The 25,763-nt window shown below is 36.6% G+C and overlaps 3 protein-coding genes across 3 annotated transcripts; 1 reads left to right on the top strand and 2 right to left on the bottom strand.

Moving 5' to 3' along the window:
* Positions 1-4,208: 4,208 nt before the first annotated feature.
* Positions 4,209-9,971, bottom strand: LOC104821003 (phosphoglycerate mutase-like protein AT74H). Its single transcript, XM_010551714.1, has 3 exons — positions 9,583-9,971; positions 9,257-9,365; positions 4,209-4,773 (listed from the first exon to the last, which is right to left on the bottom strand). The coding sequence occupies exons 1-3, from the start codon at positions 9,919-9,921 to the stop codon at positions 4,376-4,378; spliced, it is 846 nt and encodes a 281-aa protein (XP_010550016.1). The 5' UTR covers positions 9,922-9,971; the 3' UTR covers positions 4,209-4,375.
* Positions 9,972-10,876: 905 nt separating this feature from the next.
* Positions 10,877-15,956, bottom strand: LOC104821012 (sugar transporter ERD6). Its single transcript, XM_010551726.2, has 18 exons — positions 15,537-15,956; positions 15,029-15,091; positions 14,825-14,914; positions 14,226-14,285; positions 14,052-14,117; positions 13,877-13,942; positions 13,572-13,647; positions 13,418-13,482; positions 13,134-13,226; positions 12,944-13,024; positions 12,560-12,644; positions 12,337-12,380; positions 12,171-12,233; positions 11,985-12,044; positions 11,756-11,809; positions 11,469-11,528; positions 11,245-11,359; positions 10,877-11,156 (listed from the first exon to the last, which is right to left on the bottom strand). The coding sequence occupies exons 1-18, from the start codon at positions 15,834-15,836 to the stop codon at positions 11,032-11,034; spliced, it is 1,566 nt and encodes a 521-aa protein (XP_010550028.1). The 5' UTR covers positions 15,837-15,956; the 3' UTR covers positions 10,877-11,031.
* A 7,138-nt stretch (positions 15,957-23,094) lies between these two features.
* LOC104821034 (putative F-box protein At1g26515) lies at positions 23,095-24,792 on the top strand. Its single transcript, XM_010551761.1, has one exon. It carries the CDS (start codon positions 23,171-23,173, stop codon positions 24,401-24,403), a length of 1,233 nt encoding a protein of 410 aa, XP_010550063.1. The 5' UTR covers positions 23,095-23,170; the 3' UTR covers positions 24,404-24,792.
* Positions 24,793-25,763: the final 971 nt, after the last annotated feature.

A 25,763-nucleotide genomic window follows, 5' to 3' on the forward strand; every position in this document is an offset into this window, starting at 1 on the left:
GAGAGAGAGAGAGAGAGAGAGAGAGAGAGAGAGAGAGAGAGAGAGAGAGAGAGAGAGGCTAAATTGAAAAGATCGTTTGGTCAAAAAGATTGAAATTTCTGCTGATATTAATAGGGAATCCCGTGTGGTCGTATATAATGGACTTGAAATTTTCTTCGTATTTGGAATTCGAATAAAAATATAATTGTATAGTTTAAATACGTCTTGACTAATTATATAAGAGGGGTACCTCTTCCATTAACCAAGGGTGTTGCTTTCTAAAATTGATATTTTTCTTGGATAGACGACTAGGTAGGCTGTAAAACGGGCTGCCCGTTCCGATCTGAAAATATTTTAGTCGTCAAATTCGATCTATTTTTTAGCGATACAAAGATTGATCAGTCCAATCCAAATAACGTTAGCTTGTAAACCAAACGAGTCGCCTCGCGAACCAAATATATAACTTTTAAAAAAATTTAAATATAAAAAATATTATAAAATATTTAAAAAATTTCTAAATATAAAAAAAATTAAAACAAAATAAACTAAATATCTAATAAAAATAAATTTTATGTTAAATAAATATTTTTTTCTTGATTCGCGAGTTAGTTTTTGGACTCACCGAACTGGCTCACGATGAATCCATCTCGTGACGAGCTGACTCGTTTGATCCATTTTTTTTAACTCAAATATTTTGAGCCTGACTCAAAAAAATATGGATCGGTTCGCGAACAAACCCATAAATCGGACTCGTTTTACACCGTTGCGACTAGGTGTACTGAAAGGTAAATATATTTTTCTAATATAGCTATTAGTTAGGTACTATTTTTTTCATTTTTGAAAGAAATATTTCTATAGAGATCCATCCAACGGTATCAGTTTGTAATATATATATATGTGTGTGTGTGTGTGGTTGTGAGAGAGAGAGAGCGTGTGAGCATGTTTTTTAATATGAATCTAACTAAGTCCCACCACCAAACTCAATCGCATTTATTTAAATAATTTTTTTCTATATTAATAAAGGTAAAAATATTACTTGTGAAAAATTTTTGTGACTAAATTTTCTACTTAAAAAGAAATCCATTATAATCCTTTTTTATTTCAAAAATTAGAACAAATTATAATTTTAATACAAATTATATTTTTTTACTATATAAACGTCAATATACTACAGAAAATGGGCCCGATTAGTGTAATGGATTCAATTTATGAATACTATAATTGATCTTATATGATGATGTGAAAATGCCTGTAAAACTTATATCCAGTTGAAGACTCTGTTTCTGCTAGAAGGTTCTACACAAGAAGAAGACTCTAAATGGAATAGAGGCTTTGGTTGTCTTCCTTATAAGGAGCTGTGAGTTTCTGGGTTGAGTAACGTTCAGAAAAATCACTTCATTCTTGATCTTGTAAACTGTAATCCGTTGATTCATAGTGAAATTCCCTCTCTCCCCGAGACGTAGGATCAAACACAACGTTTGATCTGAACTCGTAAATCGATCGTGTCTCTTTTCATTCTTGTAAATTCTTCGTTGTTTTCGGTATTTCGAGTTCGAGAAAGAAAGGTGTGCTTGAGAGAGATTCGCAGTCGAATCTGAAGTTCTACGACAACTACAGGTGGTATCAGAGCCCGGTTCGTTGGGGCGATCAAGTCTCGGAAAAGGTCAGGGCAAGAACTTGCATAGAAGAACAGAAATGACGGCTTCCCTGCAAAGGCTCGATGTTGAAAAGTTCGACGGAAAAAACGACTTTGTTCTGTGGAAAGAAAAGATACAGATCGGATTAGAAATCACGGGGTTAGTGGATACACTTGATGATGATCCATCGACTTGGATCATGAAGGAGGATACAAAGATCGGTGAAGAAATGAAAACTCCAGTACAGACCGCAATCAGTCCAGAACAAATGGGAGATTCTTCAGTCATCTCAGAGGTTAGTTCGCAAATCACTGCTGGTTTCGCAACAACAAAAGGCTCAGAACAAATCGGTGCAAGATCAATCCAAGAACGAGCAGATAGAAGCAGAAAAACAAGAAATCTGATAGTGCTATGCCTATCTGATCAAATTCTCAGGAAAGTGATCCAAGAAAAGACGGCTTTTGCCATCTGGAGATTGTTGGAACGAATGTTCCTGGAACATTCACTCCCTAATCGAATGTATCTGATGCAGCGAATCTCTGGATTCAGAATGGATGAGAAAAAATCCATTGAAGACAACCTCGACGAGTTTCAGAAAATTCTTTCAGATCTCCAAAGTTTGCAAGTGAAAGTTGAAGAGGAATATCAAGCAGTCTATCTCCTCAATTCTCTGCCTCCACCATATGAGCAACTTAGAGAGGTGCTCAAATACTCACGATCTTCAATCACAGCAGAAGAAGTAAAAGCAGCAGCAAGATCTAAGGAGCTGGAACTGAAGGCACAGGGAAAGCTCGGAAAAGGATCAGCTGAAGTTCTAAATGTGAGAGGAAGGTCACAATCCAGAGGACGAAATGGCAAGAAACCCAGGTCTAGATCGAAGTCAAGAGGCAGAGACACTGAATGTTGGCATTGTGGCAAGAAAGGGCATTTTAGAAAGGATTGCTATGCCAGAAAGCTGATATTAATAGGGAATCCCGTGTGGTCGTATATAATGGACTTGAAATTTTCTTCGTATTTGGAATTCGAATAAAAATATAATTGTATAGTTTAAATACGTCTTGACTAATTATATAAGAGGGGTACCTCTTCCATTAACCAAGGGTGTTGCTTTCTAAAATTGATATTTTTCTTGGATAGACGACTAGGTAGGCTGTAAAACGGGCTGCCCGTTCCGATCTGAAAATATTTTAGTCGTCAAATTCGATCTATTTTTTAGCGATACAAAGATTGATCAGTCCAATCCAAATAACGTTAGCTTGTAAACCAAACGAGTCGCCTCGCGAACCAAATATATAACTTTTAAAAAAATTTAAATATAAAAAATATTATAAAATATTTAAAAAATTTCTAAATATAAAAAAAATTAAAACAAAATAAACTAAATATCTAATAAAAATAAATTTTATGTTAAATAAATATTTTTTTCTTGATTCGCGAGTTAGTTTTTGGACTCACCGAACTGGCTCACGATGAATCCATCTCGTGACGAGCTGACTCGTTTGATCCATTTTTTTTAACTCAAATATTTTGAGCCTGACTCAAAAAAATATGGATCGGTTCGCGAACAAACCCATAAATCGGACTCGTTTTACACCGTTGCGACTAGGTGTACTGAAAGGTAAATATATTTTTCTAATATAGCTATTAGTTAGGTACTATTTTTTTCATTTTTGAAAGAAATATTTCTATAGAGATCCATCCAACGGTATCAGTTTGTAATATATATATATGTGTGTGTGTGTGTGGTTGTGAGAGAGAGAGAGCGTGTGAGCATGTTTTTTAATATGAATCTAACTAAGTCCCACCACCAAACTCAATCGCATTTATTTAAATAATTTTTTTCTATATTAATAAAGGTAAAAATATTACTTGTGAAAAATTTTTGTGACTAAATTTTCTACTTAAAAAGAAATCCATTATAATCCTTTTTTATTTCAAAAATTAGAACAAATTATAATTTTAATACAAATTATATTTTTTTACTATATAAACGTCAATATACTACAGAAAATGGGCCCGATTAGTGTAATGGATTCAATTTATGAATACTATAATTGATCTTATATGATGATGTGAAAATGCCTGTAAAACTTATATCCAGTTGAAGACTCTGTTTCTGCTAGAAGGTTCTACACAAGAAGAAGACTCTAAATGGAATAGAGGCTTTGGTTGTCTTCCTTATAAGGAGCTGTGAGTTTCTGGGTTGAGTAACGTTCAGAAAAATCACTTCATTCTTGATCTTGTAAACTGTAATCCGTTGATTCATAGTGAAATTCCCTCTCTCCCCGAGACGTAGGATCAAACACAATGTTTGATCTGAACTCGTAAATCGATCGTGTCTCTTTTCATTCTTGTAAATTCTTCGTTGTTTTCGGTATTTCGAGTTCGAGAAAGAAAGGTGCGCTTGAGAGAGATTCGCAGTCGAATCTGAAGTTCTACGACAACTACATATCATATTATATAAACAAATATAATTCAAAGATATATACAAATATTTGTTAGATTCTTACAATTTTTATTAGATTCAATTTATTTATTTATTTATTTCGTTCATCACAATTCTTTTCATATCAACTTTGCTAATACCAAATATAATTCGAGTATGAAAACCCACGTATGAATTTCTAATGTAGTTGATGTTCATCTTTGTTTCCATCCATCTCCCTAAGTCATGGACCGACCATTGAATTCATCAACTCGTAGTGCAAACAACAAATAACGTCACATGCATAAACAATTAGATTAAATTCAAATTACCATTAATTTTCATCTTCTTCGTCTTCATCTGTAACCCCCGAGCAATCGAAATACTCGTCCAGATGCCATGGGCAAAAGTCATTGAACTTTCCACGGCTGCCATCGACACGCCACTTCTGGTCTCTGATCATATCCTCCGACATTCCCCATTCCGACATCTCTTCCTCGGAGTGGTGAATGGCGAGGCTGTATTCTCCGCCCGACCCTAGTTCCAAGACTCGGAACTCGCAGTTGCCGAAATTGTTCAGATGCTCGAACTGTTGGACCGTCCACTTGAACCATTTCATCATGAAGACTCGAGAAGTGAGGCCGTGAGTCACTATCACCAGGTTCAGTTCGGTCGATGGGTCCACGTGAAGTCTGTTCATGTCCACGTCTCTCCATAGTGACTCCAAAAAGCCTTTCGTATCAAGATAAATTTCGTTATAAAAAAAGAAAGATAAATTTCATGTTATGATAAATGGCAATCGAATGGCATATATATATATTGGCTATAAGTTGCATTTGGCTATATCGCCAAAACAGGAATTTTTTGGTGAGCAAATCTTATATCTTTTTTTCCAAAAAAAAAATCTTATATCTTTTTATCTTGCTAAAACAATTGCAGTTTTTTTTTTATAATATGAAGACCTTAAAATGGATGTTGACCCTTGAATACGTATGTTGACCAATGAAGACAGAAGCCAAATTGGGCTATTTCTTGTAAAGCCGACCAAATTAAAAAAAAAAATCCGTTAAAATAGAAAAACGAATATATGATTAGAGGAAATATATAGATTTTGATAAATGATTGGAAATAATAATTAACACAATATTGTATATCTTATTTATTTCTATTTTATTTATATTCCATTTTTATTCGATTTGTTAGTATTCCTATAAATATAAAGATTATTTTCATTGTAAAACAAGAATAAGAAAAGATGTAATAATAAATTAATTCCATTTCTTTTCCTTTTTCTTATTTTATTTCTGCATTTTATATTTCTGAATGGTATTAGAGTCTGATTCGATTTGCTCTATATTTTTTTTTTTAATCTCTTCTTTTTTAAGTTTTAGATATTCATATATCTAAATCGTTCAAAGAGGAGTAAAAATCCAAAATCAAAGAAAGTGTTGTGACAAAAAGAAATCAAAATTAAAAACTTTAAAATTAAGCGAGATGCTATGACAAAAAGAGTTAAAAGTAGAACTTTAAAATCAAGTGAAGTTATTTGAAAATGAGTAATTTTCTCTAAAAGAGAGAGAGAGAGAGAATGAAGCTTGGTTAACCTCTTTTCCCAGTAGCCACGCAACTTTTCTTCCACCTCATCCATCGGATCACTCCCTGTATATAATCACTCTACAGCCCCAAACAAAACCGATCCCAAAACCCTTTAAGCTCTTCAATTATATCTTGGACCACCCTTCTTTCCTACCTACTATGTCACTTTCCTGGCACATGGCGGGACATGGAGCCTCTACACTATCGGAGCTCCACCACAAACTAAGGAAGCAAAAAATCACTCTCAAAACTCTCTGTAAGGAAAATTACAGTGAACTCCAAAAAAGGGTTTCTAACGCACATTCCTCTCTATTATTTGCGCAGGAAAATGCCTTCCGTAACCCCACGAATATTACCTTTGAAGAGGAGCAGAGGAGCCTATACAGATGGACACATCTCAGAGAGATAGAGGAGAAATATCTGAAACAAAGGTCACGTGTGCATTGGCTCCGTGTTGGCGACCAAAATTCCAGGTTCTTCTACAGATCCCTACTGATCAGAAACTCCAAGAATACTATCCGACATCTCATCTCCGCGGATGGACAGCGCATTACTGATCAAGATAAAATCAGTACGATGGCAGTTGAGTACTTTAAGTCCATAATGGGACCAGCTAGACAGGATCGTGGAACTTCGAACCTGCTGACAAGATTGCAGCACCTCTGCCCCAGAGCCCCTCACAATGCTCTTCTCCAGGTTGCGAGGCCATTCACAGATTCGGAAATTAAAGCTACCCTTCAGTCCATGCCGTCAAATAAAACCCCTGGCCCTGATGGTCTAACGACAGAGTTTTACTTGAAGACATGGGACATAATGGGGCCGGAAATCATACAATCAGTCCATCACTTCATGTCAACAGGTTTTTTGCCCAGGTCAGTCAATGCTACTACGTTGGTTTTAGTGCCTAAAGTAGAAGGGGCTGAAAAGTTGAGAGATTTTCGCCCTATCTCTTGCTGTAACACACTGTACAAGGTGATTAGTAAACTACTGGTGAGTAGACTGAAGCTAATTGTGGAGGCTGTAGCTCCACGAACTCAATCAGCTTTTGTGCGGGGTCGGAGTATTACTGAAAACTGTTTGCTCGCAGCAGAGCTCTTGGAAGGCTATCATAGGAAAAACATCACCCCGAGAACTACCTTCAAGCTGGATATAGCAAAGGCATTTGACTCCATTGAATGGGATTTCTTGTTGGCTGTTCTGCAAGCCTTTGGTGTACCGGACTGCCTCCTCCGCCCAATCCAATCTTGTATCTCTTCCACCCATTTCTCGGTGGCAGTGAATGGCGGCATATATGGCTTCTTTGTAGGTTCAAGAGGATTCCACCCGAGCTGCAGGAATCTGGGAATCACACACCTGGGCTTTGCAGATGATTTACTAGTGTTCAGTGATGGATCAGATGTATCAATGCAGACCTTGATGCGAGTTCTGAATGAATTTGGAGAGCTCTCTGGGTTGTACATCAATAAGTCCAAGTCAAGTCTCTATGTAGGAGGCTGTAATCCGGATCAGATTGAACATTTGTCAAGGATCACATCCATACAACACTCATCCTTGCCATTCAGGTATCTAGGGATCCCTCTATCTTCGAAGAAACTGTCTTACAATGATTGTTCCTCTCTGCTTGTGAAAATCAGGAATAGGATGGAATCCTGGTCTGCAAAAACACTATCATTCGCAGGGAGACTGCAGCTCCTGAACTCAGTTATTTCAGGGATCATTGGTTATTGGTGTAGTGCCTTCATATTGCCTAAAAGGATTATTAAACAAATCGTCTCTATATCTTCTGCCTTCTTGTGGAAAGGGAAAACTGAACCGACTAGAGGAGCCAGAGTTGCATGGGAGAGGATTACGAAGCCAAAGAAGGAAGGGGGACTTGGAATTAAAGATCTCACTAAGTGGAATGATATGGCAGCATTAAAACTTATCTGGAGCCTCTTTTTCCGAGGCGGGTCTTTATGGGTGGGATGGATAAAAAGCAAGTACCTGCAAAGAGGCTCCTTCTGGTCTATCACTAGCAAATCGATCCAATCTTGGACTTTCAGGAAGCTGCTAAAACTTAGAACATGGGCATCATCCTTCTTTCGTTTCCGATTTGGTAATGGATGTCAAACCAGATTCTGGTTTGACCCATGGACACCCATGGGTCCGCTGATCGCTTTCTTGGGTCGAGGAGGGCCAATGATGTTGGGAATTCCTCTCCGCGCCACTGTTGCAGAGGTTTACTCTAACGGCTCGTGGTCAATTGCTCCCCCTAGATCAGAAAACTCTCTTCAACTTGCCATTTACCTAGCCTCGACTACTCTGTCTGATAGCCAGGACGAGGTAACATGGCAAGTCGATGGAAAGGTAATGACTATATTCTCCTCTAGAGAAATCTGGAAATCGATGTGTCATCCATCCGACAATATATCTTGGACTGATGTCGTTTGACATAAGCATCATATCCCGAAGTTTGCTTTCACCACTTGGCTAGTCAACTTGGACAGATGCCCGACAAGAGATAGATTGAATTCATGGGGACTGAATATAGATCCGAGATGCCTTCTCTGTCAGGATAGTGTGGAAACTAGAGATCATTTATTTTTTGAATGCCCATATTCTTCAAGGATTGTTGCAGCCTCGTTGGGTACTATGATCCAGATCCCTCCTAACTGCTCTTGGAATGCGATTCTCCACTTGTTAGATCGTAGCCTTGGTTGCAGGGTTAGAAGATTCACAGTCCTATCATTATGGCAGATAATAATCTACATGATTTGGAAAGAGAGGAACAACAGGCTGCATCGAAGTTACTTCTCAGATGTCTCCTTACTGATCAGGGATATTGACAGGGTTTTTCGGACACGTATTGCTGCCCTGCGCTCTTCCTCACCTGAACTGGCAAGCTTAAGTCTGCAGCTTTGGTTCAACAGTAACCCGCTACCTACTCCACTGATACAGACCAACTAATAGAGCCAATCTCTGTTAATTTTTTGTAATGGTGTTCACCCACTATGTATCGACAACTATGTATCTTTTTCGTTAATACAAATCTTTATCAAAAAAAAAATTTCTCTAAAAGAACTAAATTTGGTGTTTGTGGATTTTTTCTAAAGACAATAAAAATATCTATGGTTTTTTTATCACTTTCAAGATTAACTTTTGTATTCTTTCAAAATTAATCTTGAGGAGAATGTTAAAATAAGAAAAAATATATTGATTTTGATATATGATTAGAAATAATAATGAACACAATATTGTATCTTATTTACTTCTATTTTATTTATTCAATTTGTTAGTTTTTCGATAAATATAAAGATTATTTTGATTGTAAAAAAGTATAAAATATTTTGATTGTAAAAAAAGGATGCAGGAATGAAATAATTTCGTCTTTTTTTTGTCTTATTTTATCTGCGCATTTTATATTTCACGGTCAAAAGTCCAACGTAGACAAAATCTTAACATTGAACCACAAAATTCTGACTTTTTTTTTCCGCCGCCTAAAAAGTATGAATTTAATATTTATATTTAAAAAGAATAAAACCATAACATATTACATTATGTTGGGTTCAATTTCAATTCCAATTTTGGTTTTAAATTTGATCAAATATAATTTTGAATAAATATAATCCGACGAACTTACTAGAAACACGATCGTAGACGTCCGCCGCCGATTCACCCTCCGGGAACCGGAAATAGAACCTTCCAAACCTTTCTCTTGTCTCCTTCACCACTCTCATCCTCTCCTCCACCTGTTCAAAAAAAATAAATTAAAAGCTCTTGAATATGTTATTTAACAATCCCATAAATTAATAAATTAAAAAATAGTTTAACAAAACAGTGCTACGGAATAAAATATACCTAGAGAACCAAATACATTCTATCCGAATAAATTATATAAATCAAATCTAACATAAAAAAATCAAATAATTATAATCAATAACTAGAAATGACCGCGTCTAATCATACCTGAAAATTCCCAAAATCTTGTTCCCTGATCCGACACTCCTCCCTGACTCCGATCACGCGCCGCCGGGAGAATCCTCTCCCGACCTCCCTGAGCGTCGTTCTTGTCCTCTCGTACGGCGACACGTAGAAGAACACGCGCCACCTCTCTCCGCCGCACGCGCTCGATATCAATTCCCTCATTTTCTTCCCGGCCTCACGCGCCTGCACGCGCCCCTCCTCCGTTAGTGGGATCTTGTGGTCGGGCGTCGTGGAGTACGCCGCCGCGTCGATGTTCCCGGCGGACTCGCCGTGACGCATCAATATGATGCGCTTCGGGAGCAGCTTGTTCTCCTGCACCATCCCGCACCTTATCCTACCTCTCTCTCTCTCTCTCTCTCCCCTAAGTTATGGGTTTCTTTCTTGGACTTTGCCTGTTTGCTTGGGTTTGGTCTTTATAGTTGAACTTGGAACGACGAAAACGTGTTCAAATGGTCAACCAACCATCGTATGCCACGTCATCAAAAGTAAGGCAGTGATCTAACTCGGATTCACATTAAAAATATATATCATCTCAAGATTGATTTGAAAATTATTTAACGGACAAACTGAATGATTGTGGAAAGACAGGATCTTTAATTAAGATTTTCTTTTTTATTTTTTATTTATTTAGCTGTTGTTATTTTGATAATTGTTGCGATTTATTGTAGTAATCTTTGTTTTTTTTTTTAGAAAAAGAAAATGGTACTAAAGGCGTTTATTGGGTCAAAAAGATAGAACCACACACCAAATAAATATTACAAAATAATAAAAGGCTTCAACTTGTCTACATGTCGATTTTGCTTCATATTTATATTCTGCTTTTCATTGATTATGTCAACATTAAGCCATGCTCTAATCATTTAATTATTGTGCCTTTTTTTTTTTGGAGAAAAGATATTAAAGACGTAGAAATTGAAAAAAGCCCAACAAAAGCCCAATGGGTCAACAATAGCAACATCAAAGGCCCAAATGTGGGTAACGTTTTCACATTTTTTTTTAATTATTTCGACTCAGTTATTTAAATTTTTAAAAATTATGTTTATTTGATACTATATAATCTGGTTCTATAATGATTTTTTTCAATTTAATTAACATTCGTTTTCATTTAAAAAAATATTCATTATCTAAAACGATTTTTTGTTTTTATTTGGTTTATGTAATTATTTTCATATTTTGTTCCGATTGAATTCCACGTTAAACCAAGATCTTACACTCTTTGATTTGGAATTTTAACAAAAACAAAAACCCTTTACATAAAAAATATAACAAATAATAATTAATCAACCCGAAATAACTTTTATTCAATCTATTTCCCCAAAATCACAATTCGCACAACCACAATAATCGATTTTATGACATGAAAATGGAATATGACATCAATTTCTATATATATATATATATATATATATATATATATATATATTTATGATACTATCGAAGAAAATTTGAGAACGATGCTTGTATTTCTTCGAGGGTCTTCCCTTTCGTTTCGGGAACCAACATGTAAACAAACACGATCGAAGCAGCGGAGACGGTCGAGAAAACCAAGAACGTTCCTGAAAATAAATTTTATATAAATCGGTTATTTAAACAATGTTTTTAATTACATAAAATCGAATCATTGTTATTAAATGCGTGGTTTACCTGCCGCGTTCCATTGCATCAAGAAGTTGAAAGCGTATGTAATGATCCAACCAAAGGACCAGTTGGTCAAGGTCACTAGGGTTCCCGCTGAAACTTTCACGTTCATAGGAAATATCTGCAAAAAAAATAAAATTATTCGATTTATTATATATTAAACCATAGTTGGAATAATTTACCAGTCAATTTCCTGAAAATAAAATACGAAATTGTGTATTATAAATTACCTCGGACATTATAATCCACGGTAGTCCTCCCATTCCCATCGCAAACGTCACGATATGTCCCTAATTGAAACCAAATATACATTGCAATAACGATTAAACAAAAAAATATTTGTACGAAAAAATCATATAAAAAACATGATTGGTTTAGAAAGTACATTTTATAATCAATTATATACTAATGTATCTTATTTATATTTTATTTTTATTAATTTATAATTTTATAGAAACTCTACTATATATTTAAACAATATTTTATATAATTTGACAATGCATCTAAATTGATTTACCAATACGCCTATGCACGTGAAGATCGGAGTCAGCTCTTCCAGGACGCCAAGTGACTGTTCATCATAAAAAAAATATATAAAAGAAATATATATTACTAACAAATAATTATATATTAAAACATTTTACCAAAAAAAGGATTATATATAAAAAACATATTATTATTATTATTAGGCCAAAAAATTATGCCTGTTTATGTAAATCAATGCAGATCTATGTATAATTAATTACCTGAAAGCAGAAGGAAACGCTTAGGAGCAAGGCAAACAAACACATTCCAGCACAAGAGCCCTGCAAAAAACAAATTATTTCACCAAATCTTTTAGAAATTTATATATAATATTTTAAATAATAATAATAATATAATATATTACTTAATTCAATATAAAAATGAACAATTTCAATTTTAGGTCCGACCATAAGGAGTGCTCTTCGTCCCATTTTCTCGACTAAGATAGTTCCCATCATTGCTTTTGGTATCTGTAAAAATACAAGAATTATAAACATATAGAAAATGATACTTAAATTTTTTAAATCTTTTGCGCAAACATTATTTACTTTTATTTTCTAATATATTATTTACCATGATTATCGCCAAAACGGTTGTGCCAATAGCGCTTGGAAAACCTGAAATAAAAATTGCAAATAATCATAAACCGGTTATCATCATTACCATCAATTATCAATCATCGTGACCATCATCATGACCATGAATAACATGACCATCATCATCATCATCATCACGATATCATGATCATGACCACCATCACAGAAAATGAAATTATTTGAAAATAAAATAAATATACCTCCCCTTTGGAATAGGCTACTAGCATAATAGGTAACTCCCGAGCTGCCAGACAATTGTTGGAAGAGCATCAAACCAACTCCGATCTGATTTTAAAAAAAAAAAACAATTTAAAAAGAATAACGATGATAATATTTAATTATTTGTTATTTTATAACAATAAAGCAAAAAAATTGTGACATTTATTATATATATATGTGTGTGTATATATAATTGATTTTTTACTAGATTATTCAAAAACATTAATATTGTCAATTTGTATAACAAAATACAAAATCAATGTAAATTTAAGCACGATAGGGACACGAACACATGATAAACTAAATAATTAATTTTATACCAAAACTTTTACGAAATATGTGTAATTTTTTTTTTATTTACTTACAAGCATTGGATAGGCATATCGTTTTTGAAACAAGTCGGTCATTCGAGATCCACCACCTTGTAACGATGATTCAACCGAATCCTAGGGAAAAAATACAGAATATTTTTAAAATAAAATAAAAATAGAAGAGTTGAATATAATATTTTAAGAAAATATTTAAATTATTAGTGATTAAACAAAATATTCGTACCTTAATTGCGTTTGCCTCGTAAGAAATATCGGCGTCGTGGCCCCTGAGGCGTTGCAATGCTATTCTGCATTCTTTATCTCGACCGAATTTTGCCTTTAAAAAAAACAAAACATAATAATAAATTTCATTGAAATATTAAATCTCGTGAAAAAATACCGATATTATCCAGATGTAAATGGGAATATCGATTTCTATTTTCAACGGTTTAAAGAAAGATCGAAACAAAATTAAATTTACAAAATACAAATAAATTAATTTGATTTTGGAATAAAAATTAAATTTACCAGCCATCTTGGAGATTCGGGGATGAAGAACAAACCGAAAACGTGAATAACACACGGGACCATACCTGGGAATATGGCAATTAAAATTAGACGAAATTAAAGAAAAATAAAATAATTAATAATTAAATTAAGATAATCAAATTAAAAAGCCTACCGATTATTGATAATATTCGCCAAGGAATGAAATTTCCGACAATGAAAAAAAGCGAGATCCCACAATTTTGCATCAGCTGCAAATTGTTTTAAATTTGAAAAAAAAAAGTATGATTAAAAAAACTATATAATCTTAAATATATATACATATATGAGTGAATCAAATCAAATTTTCACTACAATATAAAATAGAAACTTTTAGTCCAAGATCACGGTTAGGTTCAATTTAATTTAGTTGGTTTAGCGAACTAACCCTTTTATTAATGCAACATTTTAATTCCAACTATATTATAATAATTTACGCACCTGATTGGCAAACACGAATGACCCTCGAACATGTTTTGGTGAAATTTCTGCAATATATATAGGAATCTAAATCGAAAAATAAAAAATAATAATTGGATCAGTATTCACTAAATATTCCATGGAAAAAATATATTAGAAATCCAATAATTTTGAAAGTAAAATAAGTATTAATTACCACGTAGCTAAATAAACCAACGCCAACTCCAAGTAGCAATCTTCCACAATCGAGCCACATTGCATCCTTCAAATGTTGTTAACTAATTAATTTAGTAAATTAGAACAAAAATTATAAAAAATAATTATTCCGAAAATAATTAAGTTAGATATAACAATAGTAAATATTAAAAACCTGAGCTAATGCTATTGCAAGCCAACCGGCTCCACAGAAGATTTCAGCAAACAACATTGCCTGTTCCAACCCATAAATGATAAACCAAATAAAAAAATAACGTTAGAATGAACCGATTTGGTGAACGATAACCGGTCACATCGGTTTACAGATTCTCAATTTTGGTTTGGGAATGGCAGAATTCGGAACAATTTTGCCATGCCGAACTAAACTAAAATATATTTATTATTATCTTTATATTTGTTATAATTGTAATTAGGCATTTGGATTTGGATTTCACTTTGGTTTAGTATTTTCCGTTATAAATATTATATTAATCGATTTTTATATCAGGTTATTTATTTTATTCGTATTTTTACTCAGATTCAGATTTTATTTTAAAATATATTTTTTTTCATTTTTAATTAATTTTTATATTTAATTCAGATTCATTCTTCTTTAATTATATAATTTCATATGAAACAAAATATACTCAATCTAAAAAAATAATTTTATTCATTTTAATCATATATTGATTATCTAAATTATATTTTCTAATTGTCATTATGTTTTTTATATCATTTCTAAAAATATATTTATAAAAAAATATCCGTGTTTACCCGTTTTCTTCCCAAGACGTCGGCGATTTTTCCGCTGAATATCGCACCAATCATTCCTCCAAAAGTCAAAATGGACCCGAACATCGAGTACTATACAATTAAACAAATACATTAGATTATAAATCAAAATGACAATGGCGAAATTATAATACAAACTTAAGGAGAACAATGCAAATTGAAATTAAAAACGTAAAAGATAATTACTTCTGCGACGGAGAGGGATAACTCTTTTGTGATGCCTGATTGAGCAGCCGATGAATAACCGACCTACAATACAAATACATACTCGTCAATCAGGCCGGTTTAGCTAAACCGGTGGTTCAATACATTAACCACGACTGGAATCACAGGCGAAAATTTCAGTTTTCGACCTTTTAATAATCAAATACAAAACTGACTAAACTCGGAAAAACCTTTTTTTTTTCTTCTTTTTTTTAATAACCCGCCAACTAATTAACTAAATAAAAAACAAAGTTTAGACCGGTTTGGAGCTTTCAATAGCCGAAAACCGGTTTATATCCAACTAAGCTATCAATCGGACCAGATTTATTGCGTTTAAAGCTTTTAATAATCGCTCAAATCCAATCTGGATAACCACAATAAAATAATCGGAGTGCAAACCGGTTTAGGCTCCGAAGTGCTCACTCGAACCTTGAACGGTTGAACCAAACTAAACCGGTTCAAAATTAAAAACCGAGAAAATAGAACCCACCCCACAACCGGTACAGAAGGAGCCCGAGACGGTGACGAAGGTGCTGAGAAGAACGGAACCGGTAACGCGACATTCAACGTCGTCGTTTAGGAGTTTCTTGGGTCCTCTCGGTGTCGGCGCCCTTTGTGAAATCCCCGACTCGAGAGAAGCGTCGTCGCTTAGAAGCTTCTTGGCCTCTCTCGGTGTCGGCGCCCTTCGTGAAAGCCCCGCGTCCAGGAAAACGTCGTCGTTATGGACCCTTCTTATGCTTAGGTTTTTTCTCAGCAACCCTGTTTCCAGGTTACTAACCTGTCTCTCCATAGCTTTCTCTCCCTTGTTTTTTTTGTTCTTTAAAGAGTCTTGATGGAAAAAAAAAAATCGAGAAAAGCTATGAGCAATATGAGTTTTTTTGGCTCGATGATAGGTTAGATGTTTGAAGTTTTCGAGAGATTATATATATATATATATGCAAATTCACAAGTGGAAGTTGTAATCTATCAAGAAATAAATATTTAAATACTTTGCTATATGGTATATATAACATCCAAGTTGATTTGGTCATACGTGGGTTTATTCACAACATTTCCGCTCTTTATATAATATTTGGTCTTTAAATAAAACCTCAGAATGGGTCGTCGTCCCCCATAAACGAAGACTTTTTTCAGAAAGAGACACACACACAAATATAGATACATGCATGTATGGATGTATGTGTGTGTGTGTATATATATATATATGCGCAATGTTGGATCTAGAAAATTTTATAAAAAGGAAGCAATAATCTAATACATATCATTTTATAAAGATAAATTTTATTTTTATGGAGCATCTGATAAATTTTATAATAAAAAAATTATTTTTTAGTTAATGAAACGGGGGTTATGAGTCATGACCCCACCTTGGTCGGCCCCTGGCTATATACAGGTATGGATCTTGTATGTACGCATTTATGTATGTATGTATGTATACGCGGGCGTCGTCTGACCAACAGGGTGTACTGAGAATTTGGATAATATGCAAGCTGTTTTAAATATTTAAAAACCCTTTTTTCTATTATTGATTTGCAATAATTAATGACAATTTTCATTGCTGCGGTTGTTATTTAAAATTCATTCGCCAAGTTTGATGGATCTCTCTGCCTTTGACCTTCGGTTTCCCATGAACCGATAGAACCGGGTCCGGTCGATCGGTATTCAGTTTTGAAAACCGAATCGGTTTATGAACCGAATCGATTGTATTTTGTGATCCTAAACCAAAACGAATTGGAGTTTTAGCTTATAAAAAAAAGCGGACATAAAAATTGGATGAATAATGATATGATTATTTATAAAATCGAAAAATCCACACCAGAAGATAATGTGTAAACTTTGTAAGAACGAATAATTAATTTATGTAGTCTACGTGGCAGTGCAAATCCTCGTCTCATTTGGTTGAATGGACTGTTTCTGAATGAAGAGGAAGAATTAATTTTCTTGTAACAACAAATCATTTTCATTAAAACCTTGACCACCGTAATCTGTGAACACATTGAAGCAGCCACGCATCCAAGGATCTTGTCCAACTCCGGTCAACTTGACGATATTAGTATTTAGGGTAAAACTCCTAAAAAACTTCCAACTTGCAAAAATATATACAAATAAACTTTCAACTTGAAAAACTGTCATTCAATCCCCGAACTTATAACTTGTCACTGAATAAAACCTCGAACTTGCAAATTATTGTTCTAATAAACCTTTGACCGGTTTGACAACAATTTCAAACGATCGGAAATCCACATATTGACGGATTGCTGATATCATTTTTTAAATTGAAATTGATAACGTGTATAAGGTGACATCAGCAATCCGTTAATACGTAGATTTCCGATCGCCTGAAATTGTGGTCAAACCGGTCAAAGATTTATTAGAGCAATAATTTGCAAGCTCGAGGTTTTATTTAGTGACAAGTTACAAGTTAGGGGATTAAATGATAGTTTTTCAAGTTGAAGGTTTATTTGTATATATTTTTGCAAGTTGGAGGTTTTTTAGGGGTTTTACCCTAGTATTTATAACAAGAAAATTACGACCGTCCAAATCTTTATTAATAAAATTTTGTTATTACATAATTGTTCAATTAATTGGTTACAAACAATAGGTTCAATTTGCAATATTTAGCTTTTAACTAATGCAAATATTAAAAATTATTATTTTTCATAAACCATGCTTACTCGCATTCACATCTCTCTCTCTCTCTCTTGGGAAATAAATGCATCACTAGAGTTCAACTCTTCAATACAAACGTAAAATTATTTCATATGAGACACCCCTAATTAACTGCAATTATGATCTGCAAAAGAAATTATTACCATATAATGTATATTAAAATAAAAAGGAAACTAACATGTCAATTATTCTGTTTCCTTTATTTGGTTGATACTAGGTTTAGAGATTATGGTTGTAAAGTCTGTATATATGTTCGTCTCTGCATTCATGAATAACATCAGAAAGTTTTCGACACTCCAGAGTCTGTACCGTGACATGGTATCAGAGCTCTAAAACACAAACACAAAACTGAATCTCGTCCGAATGGCTTCCGGCAACAACAACGACTCGACTCGACTCATCCGACACCGATTCCCGACCCCTCGAACATGACTGCGCCAATGAACACTGCTTTCCAGACATCGGAACCAGTGGTTGCTCAGCGGCGCACAATTTCACCGTACGACCTGACACCGAGCGACAATCCTGGTTTGGTTCTCTCCTAGCCTTTGTTGCGTGGAGAAAACTACGACGAATGGTCCATCAACATTCGTCAATCTCTGAAATCCCGAAAGAAATTCGGTTTTGTTGATGGATCGATCTCGAAACCGAACCCGACATCAGAGGATTTTGAAGATTGGGATACAAATAATGCTTTGATTGTATCTTGGATCAAAAATACACTCGAACCGCATCTCCGTTCTGATGTCCTGCACCGAGAATACGCCACAGACTTGTGGGATTACCTGAAACGACGTTTTGGCAAAACCAACGCTCCACGGCTTCTTCGCATCCGATCTGATCTTGCGAACTGCCGACAGCATGGGCTGAAAATCGAAGTTTACTTTGGCAAGCTTACCAAGCTTTGGGACGATCTTGCTAATTTCAGATCTTTGAAAACGTGTCATTGTGGACATTGCTCTTGTGACATTGGTGCATTACTCGAAAAGGAACGAAATGAAGACAAATTATTTGAGTTTCTTTTGGGTCTCGATGAAAGCAGATACGGTACTGTCCGCTCGAATCTGCTCTCTCGACAACCTTTGCCCACATTGGAGGAAGCCTATAATGCTGTTATTCAAGACGAAGAAACACGCCAAGTTTCCTCTGTTCTGGATGATAGAATCGATGATGCTGCCTTCTCTGTAAGGACAGGACAGAAACCAAAACCGAAACTGGAAGAACGAGATCGCGACAACCAGACTATCTGCACGAACTGCGGACGCATGGGTCATCTGGCCGAGGTGTGTTTCCAGATTGTTGGTTTCCCTGATTGGTAGGGAGATCGCCCTAGACATCGAATGGGGGCCGGTCGCTCCAAGGGAAAACCAACCGGAGACAGAATCATCGGAAAATCTGCCAGCGCGAACGCTGCCTTTGCTGCACCTGTCATCACAAGTGCTCCTCCACCAGTTCTCGAAGCAGACAAACAGAGTCTCCCTGGAGTCACAGCGGAGCAGTGGCAAACTCTGATAAATTTGCTCAAGACCAACAATCACGGAGTCTCTGCACCTCTATCGGGTAAGCAATCTCTTTGGATCCTTGACACAGGTTGTTCGCACCATATGACAGGAGATTTTTCCTGCTTGTTCGACGTTACCACAGTGTCACCATACTCTGTTATCTTACCTGATGCCAGAGAGGTTTTCTCGGTTAAGTCTGGATCAGTCTTTTTGGGTCAACGTCTCAGACTGACGAATGTTCTGTTCGTTCCGGGTTTAAAATGCAATCTGATCTCAATCTCTCAGCTCTTGGACGATTGTGACTGCTTTATTACGTTCGTTCGTACTTTCTGTGTTCTTCAGGACCGGACTACCAAGACGCTGATTGGAGTGGGTGAACAACGAGCGGGTTTGTACTATTTTCGGGAAGCGGCAACTGTTGCAGCGACTCGGGCACAAGATCTCCAGTTTTTTGATTTATGGCATCGACGTTTGGGTCATGCTTCACCTCAAGTTATTTCCAAGATTTCGACTTTGGGTATTCCTCGTAATGTTTGTTCTGAAACGAAACATTGTGATGTCTGTTTGAGAGCCAAACAAACTCGAGATTCCTTCTCTTTGAGCACTAATAAAGCTACGGCAGTTTTTGATTTGATCCACTGTGACGTATGGGGCCCGTATCGTACTCTTTCGTCCTCGGGAGCTCGTTACTTTCTGACCGTATTTGATGATTTTTCTCGAACTGTTTGGATCTATTTGTTACCAAACAAATCCGACGTAGCCACCAAACTCCGACATTTCATTGCCATGGTTGAACGACAATTCAACACTCTCGTCAAGAAGGTTAGATCTGACAACGGTTCTGAATTCATGAGTATGACATGATTTTTCTTTGAACACGGCATTGTCCATGAAACATCTTGTGTTGGGACACCTCAACAAAACGGTCGAGTTGAACGAAAACACCGACATATTCTCAATGTTGCTCGATCGCTACTGTTCCAAGCTCATCTTCCAGTTAAGTTTTGGGGCGAGAGTGTACTTGCGGATGCGTATCTTATTAATCGCACTCCCTCGTCATTGCTTAATGGTCGAACTCCTTACGAGGCTCTCCATGGCACTGCACCACCATATGATAATTTACGGGTTTTCGGTAGTCTTTGCTATGTGCACGATCAAAACCGAGGAGGAGACAAGTTTGCTCCAAGAAGTTCTCCTTGTATTTTTGTCGGATATCCCCCTGGCCAAAAGGGTTGGCGTGTTTACAGCCTTGACTCGCAGAAATTTCTAGTATCTCAAGATATTGTCTTCTGTGAGACTAAGTTTCCATATTCTGAAACTGTTGTCGATGTTGTTCCAGTGCCAGGTCTGATCACCTCTCCTTTGCCGCCAGTTCATGATGCTGCTGATGATGTTTTTCGCATCCTCCCGTCTCCATCTACATCATCTGTTCCACATTCCGAAATACAAGCTACCTCTCCAGTGAACGACATTGCTGCTACAGCCTCACCTTTTTCTGATCAATTTGATGTGGACTCTCCGAATTCGATGGCAAGCTCTCAGTCGGTTTTGCACAGCCCACATTCTCAGTCTCTCGAACTCGCTATTTCACCGACCTCTTCTCCTATTCTCTCATCTGAAATTCCGACAGCATCCACCGAACTTGGTAGAGGTCAGCGCCAACGATTTCAGAATGTGAGATTAAAGGATTTTGTGACAAATGCTGTGAGAGTTTCGTCCCTAATGAACTCTGCTCCCTCAATTTCGAGCTCTCAGTTTCCGATTTCAGATTTTGTCTCCTACAACAATATTCTTCCGCAACACAAAGCTTTCTTGGCTGCGGTCGAGTCCCACACTGAACCTCGAACATACAAGCAAGCTGTTAAAGATCCGCGTTGGCGAGACGCAATGCAAACTGAGATCGCTGCACTCGAACAAAATCAAACCTGGACGATTGAACCTCTTCCTCCGAACAAGAAAGCGATTGGCTGCAAGTGGGTGTTTCGAACCAAATATCACTCTGACGGTACTATTGAACGCCACAAGGCTCGTCTAGTCGTTCTCGGCAACAAACAAACTGAAGGTGTAGACTACGACGAGACTTTTGCTCCGGTAGCAAAAATGGTGACGGTTCGCACTTTCCTCGCCATTGTCGCAGCTCGAACATGGGATGTTCATCAAATGGATGTGCACAACGCCTTTCTGCACGGTGATCTTGGGGACGAAGTTTATATGAAACTTCCTCCCGGTTTCACTCCTTCAAGCCCGAACCAAGTTTGCCGTCTTAGGAAGTCGCTTTACGGCCTCAAGCAAGCTCCTCGATGTTGGTTTGCAAAACTGTCCTCGGCTTTGCTCGGATATGGGTTTCAACAATCACAATCTGATCATTCACTTTTCGTTGTCAACACGGTTCAGACTCAGCTCTACGTTCTGGTGTATGTAGACGACCTTCTCATCACGGCTAGCTCGTCCTCTGTTCTGAAAGGGTTTAAAGATTATCTCAGCACATGTTTCAACATGAAAGACCTCGGACCGTTAAAATATTTTTTGGGTATCGAAGTTGCACGCAGTCCTCGAGGAATTTCGTTGTCTCAAAGGAAATACACGCTCGACATATTACAGGAGACTGGTCTTCTCGCTGCCAAACCATCTTCTTTCCCCTTGGATCAAAATCACAGGCTCGTTGTTTCGAAGAGTCCGCTTCTTCCAGATCCTGAGCCTTATCGGAGACTCGTTGGCCGTTTACTGTATCTGTTGGCAACACGCCCAGATATAACTTATTCCGTTCACACACTATCGCAATTTATGCAGGAGCCGCGGACTGATCATTGGGACGCTGCGTTACATGTGGTTCGGTATTTGAAACGCAACCCGGGACAAGGTATTTTGCTCCGCGCAGATTCGGATCTTCGGCTGTATGCTTGGTGTGATTCTGATTGGGCGGGCTGTCAACGCACTCGTAAATCTTTGTCCGGATGGCTGATACAACTTGGCACCTCGCCGGTTTTTTGGAAGTCCAAGAAACAACACACCATCTCTTTGTCATCTGCCGAAGCCGAATATCGTTCGATGGCAGTAACCATATGCGAGCTCCTCTGGCTAAAAGGTTTGCTTCGTGCTCTCGGTGTAAATCACTCTGACTCTATGATCCTTCACTGTGACAGTCAAGCAGCTCTTCATATCGCGGCTAATGATGTATTTCATGATCGTACGAAGCACATCGAGGTCGCATGTCATTTTCTACGTCACCATATTGCTTCCAAGGCCATCGTCACCAAGCATGTTTCGTCTACCAACCAGCTCGCCGACATCTTTACCAAGCCTCTCGGCAAAAAGGAGTTTGACACATTCTTATCCAAGTTAGGCATATACGATTTATATGCTCCAACTTGAGGGAGGGTATTACCATATAATGTATATTAAAATAAAAAGGAAACTAACATGTCAATTATTCTGTTTCCTTTATTTGGTTGATACTAGGTTTAGAGATTATGGTTGTAAAGTCTGTATATATGTTCGTCTCTGCATTCATGAATAACATCAGAAAGTTTTCGACATTCCAGAGTCTGTACCGTGACAGAAATAATTTTTTTTGGTCTTATGTTTGCATTATCTATAGGCAAACGTACGTACAAAAAAATGTTGGTAATATAACAAAACTGAGAAATAAAAAATGTTAAATAGATATGTTACTAAATTGGTTAATTTCTAAACGGAAAAAAATTATAACTTTATTTTGGAATTATTCCAATTTTCCAAGTAATTTAATAGAGATCAATTTAAATACGCACATATATTTACATTACCCATATGCGGAATTCGCACGTGCCTCATATTGTTCTCGCACGTGCCTCATATTAAATGATTCGAAGCTGGTAAAAGAAGGAAAAACGTGGAACGGAAAAGAAAAAGAGATTCAAGTTTAGCGTTGGAAAATCAAGATCGGATTAGGGATTTAGGGTTCTTCGACGCCATGAATGGGCATAGGCCAAAGCTGGATTGTGTAAGGGACAAGAAGACGAAGAAGATCGAAGACCGTACACAGTCTTCGAAAAGATTGGAGGAACTAAAAAACGCAGATTCGATTCCTCAGGAGCTGAAGATGGAGATTCTGTTGAGGTTGCCTGCGAAAACCCTAGTGAGGGTCGTCTCTGCGTCGAAGCTCTTTGTACCAATCATTCGTCGTCGGGATCTCATCAACTCGTTCCTTTCTCAGTCACTGACTCGCCCACGTTTTCTCTTCACATTATCAAACAGAAACAGTATGTTGTTCTTCTCCTCTTCGCCTTATGACAATGCCCAGCCGTCGCTAGATCGTAGGAAATGTCTGGTTCCGGATTCGTTCTACATGGCGTCTCGCTCTGTCGGTGGCTTGATCTTGTCTAATGCTGCTGCTCAATTGCTAATATGTAACCCCACAACAGGACAGGTCAGAACATTACCCAAAATCAGATCTAGAAGAAAGGGCGTAACAAGCTTTTTCGGATATGATCCGATCGATCATCAGTACAAAGTGTTGTGTATGACGCAGTTAAGGATTTATCATCGCCACGAGAATAAGCACGTTGCAACGGGGGAGCATCAAGTTTTGACATTGGGAGCTCAAGAAAAGTGGAGAATGATAGAATGTAGTGTTCCTCATTGTCCTGCGACTGATGGGGTATGCATCAATGGAGTTGTATATTATGGAGCTTGCACTGGTAAGGATATGAACGAACTTGTGTTGGTGAGCTTCGATGTGAGGTCTGAAGAGTTTGGGTTTATCAGATTGCCGGGGGATGTAGAAAAGTCACGTCTTTTCCATCTAACTTTGATAAACTACCAGGGGAAAGTAGCCGTTGCTGATGGAGGACCTTTTGTTGGTTATGATTTGTGGATTCTGGAGGATGCTAAGAAGCACGAATGGTCGAAGATACATGTTTGGCATAAGTACTTCGATGATAAAAATCTGTTTGTCATTGGCACGACTACTTCCCATGAAATTATCTTTGCACCAATGCATTTCCGTCGTCCGTTCTATGTTACCTACTACAATGGCAAGGGAAACAGTATCAGAAGAGTTAAGATTGAAGGCATCGACGATCATGGATATAGAAATAGGTACTTGGGATTATCGAGTGATTTTTGTAGGCATGTGGGATTGTCAAGCGATTTTTGTAGAATCTGGACCTTCTCGGATCACGCCGAGAATATCATGCCTTTGTGAAGAGAGTCCTCTATCGGGTCAGACCTCCTACTGGTTCCTGGCCTCCCCATTTCCTCGTAAATTTTCTCTAACCCGATAGGAGATGGGATTATCCGGAATTTAGAGATGAACGTATATGTAGACAGTTTTCATCTGTAGTATCTCGTAACATTTTCACTGTGGATGTCTGCTTCCATGAATGGAGGTTTGCTCCTACTACATATAATGGCATTTGCAGCCTCCCCTATTCTAAGCTCACGTTGTGGATACAATATGTTAGGAAGTGTGGGAAATCTAGCATGAGGCAAGTGCTACAAGAATACCATATATATATACACACACACACATATATATGTATGTATAACATCTGTTTTATTGAAGGCTGTGTATGTACTATGTAGGATTCCATTTGCAGTTCTTCTGATTCAAGTCGGACTTAGTTTCTAATCGCTAGGCATTGTGTAGTTCGTAATGGTTTGCTGCCCTTGAAGGACCAATCAATGTTCCCTGTTGCTTTGGCCATTGAATCTTGAGACAATAGAGTTATTGATCCTGGAATCCATCAGTTAAAAGGTTCCACTCTGTTACAAGTCAAGTGGTATATGAGAATTCTATATATTACAATACATATATGTGTGTATATATATATATATATATATATCTACTTCATTGGAGTGGAACATTTTAACATTATACGGAGAGGGAAAAAGGAGAGAAGGAAAAATAACTTGTGCCCCAAGAAATTGGTATATATGCAAATTTGGATCACGAGAAAGTATTATGGGTGACCATTTTGGTTACTAACCGAATAGTTGTACCGAATCGAATAAGACATAACCGTAATCGAATAAGACATAACCGTAATCGAATCGAATCCGATAGAAAAATCGAATGGTTATGATTCCTCTAAATGTGAAAAAAATTGAAACCGAACCGATTAAAAAAAACCAAAAAAATTTGACAATTTCTTTGGAAAAATGAGTTTTTCATAAGAAAAAACCGAATTAGAACCGAATTTTATATAAAAACTGAATGATTATAATTTTCTGTAACCAAAATAACAAAACTCGAATATAATCAAAACCGAAATCGAAATGGCCACTCTATATAATATCACCAAACCATCTTATCACTAAGCATTCTTAGCCGACCAGAAGTGGGCTTGTGGTTCAGCAAAATACTGCACATGACAAGTAGGGTTGGATAGATATTCGAATTAATTATGTAAAATCGAATCAAGCTGAATCTAATGGAGTGATATGAAAAAATAATCGCCTTTTTCTAACACTACCTAAATATGTAAAATAAATGACAGATAGATCAAAGCAATTTTTATAAATAGATTTTTTTTATAAAAAATGAATTTTAAGAAATTTTAATC

The sequence above is a fragment of the Tarenaya hassleriana genome, unplaced genomic scaffold, assembly GCF_000463585.1.
Source record: "Tarenaya hassleriana unplaced genomic scaffold, ASM46358v1 Cleome1, whole genome shotgun sequence".
Lineage (NCBI taxonomy): Eukaryota > Viridiplantae > Streptophyta > Magnoliopsida > Brassicales > Cleomaceae > Tarenaya > Tarenaya hassleriana.

Coding starts and splice junctions, on each gene's coding strand:
- LOC104821034 (XM_010551761.1), top strand. CDS start 23,171: ATGAATGGGCATAGGCCAAAGCTGGATTGTGTAAGGGACAAGAAGACG.
- LOC104821012 (XM_010551726.2), bottom strand. CDS start 15,836: ATGGAGAGACAGGTTAGTAACCTGGAAACAGGGTTGCTGAGAAAAAAC. Junction 13,483..13,571: donor GCGAATATTATCAATAATCG/GTAGGCTTTTTA, acceptor CCATATTCCCAG/GTATGGTCCCGTGTGTTATT. Junction 13,227..13,417: donor CCGAATCTCCAAGATGGCTG/GTAAATTTAATT, acceptor TTTTTTTTAAAG/GCAAAATTCGGTCGAGATAA.
- LOC104821003 (XM_010551714.1), bottom strand. CDS start 9,921: ATGGTGCAGGAGAACAAGCTGCTCCCGAAGCGCATCATATTGATGCGT. Junction 9,366..9,582: donor AAGATTTTGGGAATTTTCAG/GTATGATTAGAC, acceptor TTTTTTGAACAG/GTGGAGGAGAGGATGAGAGT. Junction 4,774..9,256: donor CGTCTACGATCGTGTTTCTA/GTAAGTTCGTCG, acceptor TTGATACGAAAG/GCTTTTTGGAGTCACTATGG.